Genomic DNA, 11,658 nt, shown 5'->3' with positions numbered 1-11,658 from the left:
GGATATTTTCTTGAGCCCGGTGGCGGATACACAGGGGTTATTGTATCACTTCTCATTCCTCCTTCTCTTAAAGATTCACATGAAAATTCAAAAGACCAAACCAGGCGAAACCCGCTTGCCGGTTTCCCACGGCCATGAGGATGAAACCCACGGCCTGGGGCCTCGGCCTGGGCGATTCTCCCTCTTGCTCACTTCACTCCTGCTACTTGTCCTTGCTGAAGATTCTCAGGACACCAAACTTTCTGGAATGTTCTACACCCCACTGTCCACACAGACACACAATTCTCTTGACAACTTGACTCCCACTTATCACTCAGGTCTCAGCTTAAATGTGACTTTCTCAAAGAGGCCTTGGGGACCCCCCCATGAAACTAGAGCCTCCTGTCTTCTCTCTCACCATGAAAGACGTTTTCTTCTTCCAGAGCTTACACTTGCTGGCTGTCACTTCTGCTTGTTGTGTATAGAGCTTCTCTCCGCAGCTGATCCATAAGCTGGGTGAGTCTGCGCCCGGTCTGACCCACAGCAAGTGTGCAGTAAATAGTCACTGAGGGAGCGACCTCAGGGCGAGTGCACAGCAGGCCAGCTCCTGAGCCACAGCAAGGCAGTGGGGGCGTGAATCTCTCCACCAGTGAGACTGGGGTTCTGAAGAATAGAAGCCTTTCGGGGAGCCCGCTCGCCTTCAGATCCTTGGAGGAGGAGGGGCACAGGTGTTTGGGTGGCCGTCTAGCCATTAGAAGTGGATCCTGGGGGGGCGGTGTGAGTTCTCCATCAGGGGCCAGGTGTCAGCGATGCAGCAAAGGGCTCACTGGCAGGTTGGCGCAGTGGCCCTTGAGCCCTCCAGCCACCAGCCAGCTACCACCTGGCCATGACCAGAAGTCCTGTTTGACATTCTGGGGCACTTGCTTTCTAAACCTCTTCACCTGCAGGCTGAGTGGCTGGGGGAGAGAGACGGGGTGCAGAGCTGGAAGAACAAGCTGGTTCACCCCACTGCTCAGAGGCCCTCTGGAGCCGAGTCGCCTGTGTGTCTAGGCTCTGGCTGGACCTGAAATCAGAGACCCGAGTCCTAGCTCCCACATCCTATGGCCCCATTCCCATCCCAATAGGACTGAATTGACAGACCCGGCACATAGTGGGGCTTGATGAATGTTTACTGAGTGGAAGACATGTGGGACATGACCGTGTTTCTTCGAGGCAGGAGAACAGCGTCTAATGCATATGCTCTGGTATCGACCATGGGGGTCCAAATCCTGACTCTAGCACTTATGAGCTGTGTGAACTTGGGTGAGTTGCTGGACCTCTCTGTGCCTTCTGAAGTGGGGATAATATGGTACCTTCCTCTGAGGTCATGGTGAGGATGGCAGGCATTGATCCTAGGGAAGCACTCAGAACCGAGCCCGCACAGAGGAAGTGGGTGCTAGAGGCTCCGGGCGATTTTGCAACGTCATTTGTCCGCCGAGGGAGGTGCTAGGTGAGCAGTGGGTTGTCAGGGTTCAGAAGAAGGTGTGGGGGAGGAGCAGCGTTCACTGAGCACCCACTGTGTGGCCTGTACTTTTATGACAATTGACAGCCTGTGTCTGGCCCTCAGGACCGCTGTGCAAGGTAGGCATTAATTACTATGTTCCTTCCCAAATGGGGACAGTGAGGCTCAGAGAGGTCAAGGAACCTGCTGGAGCCTGCTTCCGGCCCAGCCCTCTTTACGATCTTATGAGGTAAGGACTATTATTAGCCCCACCAAAGATGAAGAGTGCAGGGACCAGAGAGGTTAAGAAACTTGCCCAAGGTCACAAAGGCAGAAAGTGGACAGAGGCTCCGTAGTCAAAGCCACTGCACTGGGAGGGGGAAGATATGGGCTCTCAACATTCACAACGAGAAGAGAGTCAGATCTCCCAGGGTCCAAGGAGCAGGACAGGGGCCTGCAGAGGGCCATGGGCAGGAGGGGACACCCTGTCACCATTTCCCCCATGGCTAAATCCATCCTCAGCCTCCTTTTATTCTGAGGAACACAGCTCAGCTGCCTGGTCCTTGAGCCCTTTCCCTCCCCTGCAAAGACCTGTGTATTAGAGTTGAAAGGACCCCCACCCTAACTAGGTAGTCAGGCCCAAAAGGCCTCCTTCAGAGCTGGAGTGGGGGCAGGCTCTGTGCTCCTCGGGGACTGGGAAATGGGACAATGGTGTGAGCTCCTTCTACCTCCCCAGGGAGACCTTTCCACCCTCTAGAATCCTTTCTGGGTGCACGGAGTTGGTCCCTTGGCCCCGCCCCACCCCTCTGTGCCTGCTCCCTATGGTAGAAGAGTCAGTCTCCCCATCCAGACCCCAGAGAGGCTCGGGGATGGGGGAGCTGATCAGACAGGAACACCCAATGGATCACCGGCCTTATTTCAGACCAGGCTGGTGCCTTGTTTCATTACATCTTCCCAGCTCTCCTTCCAGGGAGCAGTTATGTCCCTGCGCCCCATTTTCAGGCAGACAGGAGTAGCTAGCCCATGGCTTGAGCAGTTAGCGGTGGAGCCAGGGCTGGAAGCCGGTTTTCTTCTTCATCGGCCCCCTCCTCGTATTCTGCGCATTCCCCCCCCAACGCCTGTCGGACGGGGAGGGAGGCCCCGCCATCACTGTCTCCACTTTGCAGATGAAGACCCTGAGGTCCAAAGGGTGTATACTAGGAGGGGACAGAGCTGAGACTGAGAACCGGGGCTTGCCACCCAAACACAAGCGTTCAACCAGTGCATTATTTTCATAACGTGAAAAAGAAGTCTGGGGTGCAGACAGTGAGGGCCACGGGCTCAGAGGAGGCGGGGCTGGCAGCTGGCAGTGCAGCCAGGGAAGGCTTTGGAGAAGGGGGGGGCTGGGGACCAGGGTGAGTCAGGGACCCGGAGCCAGTCAGACCTGAGTCGGAATTCCAGCTTTGTCACTTCTACTGTGTGACCCCCCATCTGTGTCCCTCCCCCTCCCCCATCCCAGCCTGTGATTCTTTAGCTGGGAAAAGAAATACTAGCCCTGCCTGTGCCATGGTAGGTGCTTAACAAATACCTGTTAAGTACACAAAAGGTTGCTGATGCTTCAGTGAGATGGACCAGGCAGTTCTAGAGGGTTCGTTCCTGGGTGCCGCAGATGATGGTCCAGCTGGACCCCGTGGCTGAGCTGTGTGGCCTCAGACAAATCCCTTTACCTCCTGTGTTGTCCGGCCCAGTAACGAGGAGATGTATAAAGGCCCTGCGGGCTGGCAAAGTGCCCCCGAGTGTGGGCTTCTGCCCCTTCCCTCCTGCCCTCTGGGGGGTGAGTGTGGACCGAGCCGTCCTGGGTCTCAGACTCGCTCCTGCTGCTGCTGTCTGGGGCTGGAGGCCACCCGAGGCGCGGCCCCCATGTGTCCCACGCGTGGTGAGGATGCGCACGGGGAGACTCGCCCGGTTGCTGGAACCCACCGGGGCTGCTGCCACTCTATCAGCTTTTCATTTGCAAAGGAGGAGAGGCATTCAGTGTCACAAAATCAGAGGGAAAATCAGGGTCACAAAAGCAGAGGTGACAGGAGCAGGGTGTTCTTCCTATGTCCTCTGGACCCCTGACAGGCAGGGTCTCCAGCCCCCTTACCCCCTGCTAGTCACCTTCACTATCTCCCTGGGGTCCTTGGCCAACTGCTGACTCACCTTGCCACATCCCTGCTCCCTGCCTCAGTTTCCCTAGTTGTCCAATGAAGTCTGGACTAGGGGCTTCAGATTTTGGACATTCACAACACAGTAAACTTTAAAAAAAATTTTTTTTAATCTTTATTATTGAAAGTCCCACAGTAGAATTTTTTTAAAAGTGGTAATTGACACAGCATTGTCATTCCTTCACTTTGCCAAGAAAGGACACTAAATTTGTAAAAAGCAGCCAGCATGTGGCATCCCCATCGTTGCCCCAAAGAAAGAATCTTTACCACAAAAGGAGTCCGGGGATGCAGCCTTAGAAGAAAGGGCAGTGCCTAGAGGAAGCACCCAGGCAGGAAGAAGGACTTGCTTGAGGTCCCCCAGCAAGGCTATGAGAGGGACCCCGCCTCCCGGGGCCTCCACAACCCAGCAAGCAGATTAGACCAGCTCCCTGCCTTCCAGGAAAGTGCAGTTTATTGCAGACGTGATACAGGCCCCTAAACAACCGGGTACACATGCGTGCTCTCTCTCAACACATATTCAGAAGAGCATGGTGCCGAATTGCCAATGCCTCTCGCCCATCTTTTGCCGCCTGTGCCCCTTCTCTTTTGCTCTTTTCCCTCGGGCTATTGTGCCTTCATCAGGAAGCCCCATGTGACAAACAAGGGAAAGAAAACCTGGCCCTCTTCCCGTAGTTGTCACATGGAGGCACAAGGCCAGGCTTCGTACTTTTCACTTTTTGGTCGGGCACGGTGCGGTCTGCCCACGCGCTGGCAGGTGGGCCTCTCGTTTCTGCTCGGAGTGACAGAGGTGTTCTCTTATTTGCGCAGGTCCCTGCAGGCAAGGGGCTTTAGGGGGACAGGCCACACACAGGCTCCTCCGTGCTGGAGGGTGCTGGGTCTGGGGGGCGCACCTGTGCCCGGAGGCAGCTTTCCCCACCGCCCAGGAATAAACATTTCTGAGTACCCCGAGGTAGCATGGGCCAAGGGCGGGCACGGAGCAGGGGCTCAGGAGCATTGCTGTGACCAGGAGAGGAGGCGCAGGGGGAGGGGGTGATGCCTGGGCCTGGGGTGATGGGCTGGGGTGAGGACTGAAGTTGGGAGTCTGAGTGTAGGGGTGGGGATATGTGGAGCCTTGGGGCTGACCCTGGGCATGGGCTTGGCCTAGACTCCTGGCATTTCTACTCACAAATTGAGAACAGTGGACTGTGCTGGGGAGCGGGGACCTCGTGGAGAGCCCTCTCCTGCAGACCAGAACCTCCTCCAGCTCAGGGACAGTCCCTCTGGGCAGAGAACCAGGGGTCCCCTGGCCTTGGACAAGGCTCTCACCCTCTCTGGGCCTCAGTGACCTCATCCATGAAAGGCTAGGTCACCACACTTTGTCCCCTCTGCCACTTTCTTGGAGACCTGTGGTCTGTGGGGCCAGGGCCTGCTGGGGCCAAACCTCACCTCAGTGCCCTCCAGGGAAGAAGCTCCCCTTCCCAGGGGCACCTTCACCTTCTGCCAGGAGCTCTGGAGTGGGAGTGAGGAGGCCGGTCCACCCCCTCTTAGCAAGTCTGTCCCAGCTCTGGCTTCCTTGGCCTTAGATGCAAAATGAGGGTCTTAAAATCAGGGATCATCTGTTCCTACTTGCTCTGGTTCCTCAGTGACATTAATAGAGGCATTTACGACGAAGGGACAGAGCAGAGATGTTGAATGAAGGAGGATCTCCCTGCAAACTGTTTCTGGCCTAGAAGGTGCACCCAGCACCCTGGCTGTTGTGACTCTGGGAGAGGTGGCAGAGAGAGCCGGGGATGCCCAGGTGAAATTATGACCCCTAAGGGCCAGCATCATGCGCCATCATTACCCGTTAGGTCTTCAGGCTGATGAGTCTCACCGATCCCATTTTCCAGATGAAGGGACTGAGGTTTAGGTCAATCAAGTAACTTGCGCAAGTTACATGGTGGATCTTGGACTTCCATCCAGGACTGTGGGACCCAGGGAGCTCCTCTGAGGGGGAGAAGGGAGAAGAACCCAGAGCAGGGGTGGGGTGACCGTGGGGGAGGTGGGCGCAGGGCTCAGTCTCCCTGGGCTGAGAGGGCGTTTCTCCCTGGAAGAGGCAGGCTCTGGAGCTGTTGATCTCTAAATTACAGCGTTGGTGCGCACCGGTTGCTGCGGCAACCGAGTTGTCCTGAACCGGGGAAGTGTATAAACATTGCCACAGATGCACAATTAGATCAGGAAGAAGAATAGAACAGAAAATAGAAACTTTCAGCCTTATATAATTCCGGGCCAAAACGTTACCAGGAACCGAGGCTTGGGCCGGCCCTGCCAGCCGCTGGGGCAGCACCATCTCTCTCTCCCGGGGCAGTGGAAGGGAGGGATGGAGGGAGGGTCTGCCCTCCAGGGGCCCAGCTGGTGCGCCCAACACCCGCCACCCGCCACCCGGTGGGGTGAGGGGCCGCCTCTGCTGAAACAGCTGGGGATGCTGACAGCCCAGTCCTGCCTCTGCCAGCTTCCTCCTGCTCCGGGGAAGCGGGAAGGCAGGCAGGAGGGCAACTGGCTCTCACCGAGCACCTACCATCTCCTTGAGTCCTGTGAGGTAGGGTTTGGTCCCTATTTTACTGATAAACAAAGTGAGGCGCAAAGAGGTGAAATGCACTGTCCGAAGGTGACACTGCTGGTCAGTGGGTGTGTAACCTCCCCCACTCGGAGTCTCCACACCGTGGACTCATCGATGTTGACAGCACGTGGGGGCTAAGAGCTAGACTCGCCTGGGCTTGGACCCACCTATCAGCTGTGTGGCCTTGGGCAGGTCACTGCCCCTCTCTGAGCCTCTCTTCCCTTTCTTAGGACATGGGAATAGTGATACCTACACAGGAGCCAGGCCAGGGTTCCCCCTTCCTCTGTCTTGACCACCGTTGCTGTCTTCACCCACCACTGCTCCCAACAAGTCTGGGGACACGACAGGAACAGAGGTGGGGATGCAGGTCCCAGCATTGCCCAGTAGGACTTTCTACAACAATGGAAGTGTCCTGTATCAGCTCTGTCCAGGAGGGTCGCCAGCAGCCACGAGCACCTGAATTTGAAACATGCCTGTGCAACCGTGGAACTGAGTGAAATTTTTATTTAATTTTAAGTAAATGTAAAGAGCCACAGGTAGCCAGTGGTTATCATATTGGACAGGACAGGAGAACATCCAGCCCCCCAAAGACCCAAGAAGGCAGAGGCTGAACCCAGGGAGGTGAGCTGGGGCCAGAGCACTCGCAGCTCCCTCTGCTCAGGGCTACTGCTGGGAGGCTGGAGCCAAGATGAGCACTGGGAAGCTCGGGCTTGGAACCACGGGCAAAGGAGGGTTGGGGGGCGCAGCGTGAGGGGCTGGGACTAGGACCTGGATCCTGGACGCCTCAGCTTCTGGCCTGGCAGAGAGCCCCCAAACCCGGAGCTGGGCTAGCCACGGAGGCACTGGCTCAGGTCCCGACACTCCCACACTGTCGTCAGAACCACCTTCACTGTCACGCTCTGCTGGCCAGGGCGGGGGAGGTCTCAGGTGCCAGTCCAGGCTCTTCCCCTTCTGAGTATCTTTGGGTGGGGGCCTTGCCACCGGAGCCTGGGTTCCCGGGCCCCCGGAGAGGCCACCCCGACGGCAGCCCCTTGCCCCCAGCATCTCACGTGTCTGGCTTCCCCCTCTCGCCCAGGCCCTGTGTCTTCCCAGGTGACCACGCCTGCTTCAGGACATGCTCGGGCACAGCCGCAACGGGCAGGCCCACGTGCCCCGGCGGAAACGCCGCAACCGCTTCGTCAAGAAGAACGGCCAATGCAACGTCTACTTCGCCAACCTGAGCAACAAGTCGCAGCGCTACATGGCGGACATCTTCACCACCTGCGTGGACACGCGCTGGCGCTACATGCTCATGATCTTCTCCGCGGCCTTCCTCGTCTCCTGGCTCTTCTTTGGCCTCCTGTTCTGGTGCATCGCCTTCTTCCACGGTGACCTGGAGGCCAGCCCAGTGGTGGCCACGGCGGGGGCCCCCGTGGGCAGCGGTGGGGCGGCCCCAGTGACCCCCAAGCCATGCATCATGCACGTGAACGGCTTCCTGGGCGCCTTCCTGTTCTCGGTGGAGACGCAGACGACCATCGGCTACGGGTTCCGGTGCGTGACGGAGGAGTGCCCGCTGGCGGTCATTGCCGTGGTCGTCCAGTCCATCGTGGGCTGCGTCATTGACTCCTTCATGATCGGCACCATCATGGCCAAGATGGCCAGGCCCAAGAAGCGGGCGCAGACACTGCTGTTCAGCCACCACGCGGTCATCTCGGTGCGTGACGGCAAGCTCTGCCTGATGTGGCGCGTGGGCAACCTGCGCAAGAGCCACATCGTGGAGGCCCACGTGCGGGCCCAGCTCATTAAGCCCTACATGACCCAGGAGGGCGAGTACCTGCCGCTGGACCAGCGGGACCTCAACGTGGGCTATGACATTGGCCTGGACCGCATCTTCCTGGTGTCGCCCATCATCATCGTCCACGAGATAGATGAGGACAGCCCCCTGTACGGCATGGGCAAGGAGGAGCTGGAGTCCGAGGACTTTGAGATCGTGGTCATCCTCGAGGGCATGGTGGAGGCCACAGCCATGACCACCCAGGCCCGCAGCTCCTACCTGGCCAGCGAGATCTTGTGGGGCCACCGCTTCGAGCCCGTGGTCTTCGAGGAGAAGAGCCACTACAAGGTGGACTACTCGCGCTTCCACAAGACCTACGAGGTGGCCGGCACGCCCTGCTGCTCCGCCCGGGAGCTGCAGGAGAGCAAGATCACGGTGCTGCCCGCCCCGCCCCCCCCCGCCCAGTGCCTTCTGCTACGAGAACGAGCTGGCCCTGCTGAGCCAGGAGGAGGAGGAGCTGGAGGAGGAGGCGGCCGCGGCGGCCGTGGCCGCGGGCCTGGGCCTGGAGGCAGGCTCCAAGGAGGAGGCGGGCATCATCCGGATGCTCGAGTTCGGCAGCCACCTGGACCTGGAGCGCATGCAGGCCACCCTCCCGCTGGACAACATCTCCTACCGTAGGGAGTCGGCCATCTGACCTCCGGGCCCTGCCCGCGTCGCCTCCCACAAGAGCCCCTGCTGGGGGGCGGGGTACAGGACACCCCCTCCACACTCAGGACAGACCTGACCCTGGCTCCGTGAACCTTCTGGAGAGAGGTGGGGGCTTCAAAGCTGAGGGACCTCTTCCTACTGACTCCAGAACGCAGGCCTGGGAAGGGCCCAGGAAACCCTCAGCCCTGTCACCCGGGTTCCCAATGCCTACCTGCTGGTGGTTCGGGGCCCACAGACTCACCACCCTTTCCCCACCCACCCTTCAAGGACGTGCGCCCTTTGTTCTCAGAACCTTGGGGAAAGCGGCTGGACTTCTGGAGGGTGGGCATCATAGGGTCTGGGGTGGGCAGGGGGGGAGTTTTGGGGGAGGGAGGGAGGAGTGCGTTTCTTTTGCATGACTGTGACCTGTTGTTCATGACTTTCTTTTGTAAATATCTATAAATGGAGAGAGATGGAGGCACCCAATCCACCTTCTGCCATTTGTACCTGCAGGACAAGGAGGCGCAGTCCCACCCTGTGCACCCCCCACCCCCCGCAAGCCTCGCCCCTTCCCCTGCCCATCTGGCTGGTCCCTTGAGCCCTCAAAGCCAGCCATCCTGGTGCCTGGATGGTGCTGGTTTGGGTGCAGAGGTGGGACCCCAAGGGACAAAGGCCATCCCTCTCTGTGGTTTCTCCAAGCCCCCCGGGCCCAACCCAGATTGACAATGGAGTTTGTAACTATATATTTTTAATAAAGTATATGGTCCATTGGGGTAGGTTGGTTGAAGATGGAGGGTTGGGAAGAAGAGATAGATAGAGAGAGGCCAACGTGATGCGGGTGTTATATGTGTGGTATGTGTGTGATCCGTATGTGTATATGGTGTGTATGTGTGTGGTATGTGTGTGATCTGTATGTGTGTATGTGTGTATGTGTGTTATGTGTGTGATCCATATGTGTGTATGTGTGGTGTGTAAGTATGCTATGTGTGTACATGTGCATGTTGTGTGTGTCATGCCTGTGTGTATTGTGTGGGGGGTATGGATGTGTGTATGGTACATATGTGTATATGGATAAGTGTGTGTCTGTGTGTGTGTGTCCCTTTCTGAAACACCAACCCTTGGAGGGAACTTTGTCACCTGCCATTCCCCTTCCTGGGAGCCAGTGGGAAGGATTCTGAGTGGGCCTCAGAGGCTTGAGTGGGTCTGAGTTAGAGCTTTGCTACCTTCTAGCTGTGTGGCTGCCAGCAAGCTGTCCATCAGTTTTGCCTCAGTTCATCACCTATAGAATGGGATGAACCATTCCTCCCTCCCAAGAGGTGAGGGACAGGAGAATCTTGTGTGGATGTCAGCCAACCCTTTATAACTCAGGGGAAGTGGGAAGGGCCCACTGACTTACAGCCCCGCACACCCATGCACACACACACACACACACACACAGGGGCTGGGCTGATCAAGTTGGCCGCAGGACACTGTGGTGGGAAGGGCTCTGGGAGCAGCTGGGAAACCTGGTCATAGTCAGACTTGGTCTCTGCCTTGCTGTGAGGCCTTGAGTAAGTCCTTTCCCTTCTCTGGGCTTCAGTTAGCCAGTGCTATGTAACAAACCACCCCAAAACTCAGACAAGGGTTTCTTTTCTCAAGCCTCTATGGGTGGGCTGGGTGGCTCCTTATCTGGTTTCTTCTGGGCTCACTCCAGGCGCTATGCTCAGCTGGAACGTCAGCTCAGCTGTGAGGCCAAGATGGCCTCGCCACGTCAGGCAGCTGGTCTGGCTACGGCAGGGGCCTCTTCTCCTTCACCAAATTCCTTCGTGGTGTTTCAGGCAGCAGCTGCAAGGCCTCTTGAGCCAGTCCAGGCCACGAGGCCAACCCAGGTTCAAAGGGGGGGGAATTGGCTCCGCCTCTTGGGAGATTGGTCAAGTCACGTTGCAGAGGGCAAAGGCACCAGGATGGGACTGTGGCCGTAACTTGGTCGTCTGCCGCAGAAGCTTTGGGTCTGAGGGCTACTCCCATCTCTAGCTCTGTTCAACTGTGTACCCAGCGTTCGGTGTGCAAGGAAGCAGAGGGCACCCTCTTCATTCTCAGGAATCTTCTATGCAAAGGTGCCAGCTACCTCAGGAAACACAGGGAACCAACAGGCAAGCTCACCCACTGTGAAGTGCTGTGCACTGCTTTGTGAATGACCCGTTTCACCAGCGCTGGCAGCATGGCTGCCATTTGGGTAAATCACTGTGCGTCCCATGTGCTTCAACAGCTTAATAAAAGAACATGAGGCGTCTTTCCTGGAGATAGAGGCTCCCTGGGATCCAAGTCCCCCAACAAATAACTCATCATGTCTCTCATTTGCATAACATCTTTCACATCCTTTAGTTCACTGAGTTCCTGCCAAACCCCAAAAGGTAGGTAGGACAAGGACTTGGCCTCAGATGAGGACCTGAAGACCCCGAATTAAGGGGCTGGCTTGAACCAAGGTGACAACTGCCAGCTTCCCCTTCACTCCCATCCCCCCGCAGGCAGGGGCTACGTGAGCAGCCCAGCTGCCAATGCTCTTGGAAGGGCCCCTGGTGCCCTTCTGCCAGGTGGGAGCACCCCGGGGGGTCTCACCGCCCACAAGCCAGGGGCTCATCAGAGATGTCCCTCTACCCAGCCCCTGCAGGCCCTGGGGAGACCTCACAGGGTCTCAAGCTCACCTGTCTGCTTCCTTCAGGCAGACACCTGGGTGAGCAGCAGTGACTAAAGATGACCTCGGGCTCAAGCAACTTAGCCTCAGGACCTTCCACCTGGGACACATCTTAGAGGTTACCCAGCCCACACCCACGAGGACAGGCGGGGAGAGGTACACGCAGGCTCTTCCTAAGATGGCCTCCCATCCAGAGTGACGTGGGGGCGCTTCAAAGTCCCTCCCAAACACTTTCCTCGTCACCAGTTTGTCACTGGCTCAGACACTAGTGACAGTGACTCCTCTAGGAGGCCTCTTTGTCAACATCGAGCTGACCTGGGG

At 57.6% G+C, this 11,658-nt stretch overlaps 1 protein-coding gene across 1 annotated transcript; it reads left to right on the top strand.

Moving 5' to 3' along the window:
• The first annotated feature begins 7,337 nt into the window (after positions 1 to 7,337).
• On the top strand, positions 7,338 to 8,670 carry KCNJ4 (potassium inwardly rectifying channel subfamily J member 4). Its single transcript, XM_087813997.1, is given in 2 exon segments — positions 7,338 to 8,426; positions 8,428 to 8,670. Coding segments are annotated over 2 exon segments (1,332 nt in total).
• The last annotated feature ends 2,988 nt before the right edge of the window (positions 8,671 to 11,658 follow it).

Source organism: Miniopterus natalensis, chromosome 2 (genome assembly GCF_054644295.1).
Source record: "Miniopterus natalensis isolate mMinNat1 chromosome 2, mMinNat1.hap1, whole genome shotgun sequence".
Lineage (NCBI taxonomy): Eukaryota > Metazoa > Chordata > Mammalia > Chiroptera > Miniopteridae > Miniopterus > Miniopterus natalensis.
The sequence above is the reverse complement of the archived record's forward strand: the minus strand, read 5'-3'. Positions and strand labels throughout refer to the sequence as shown.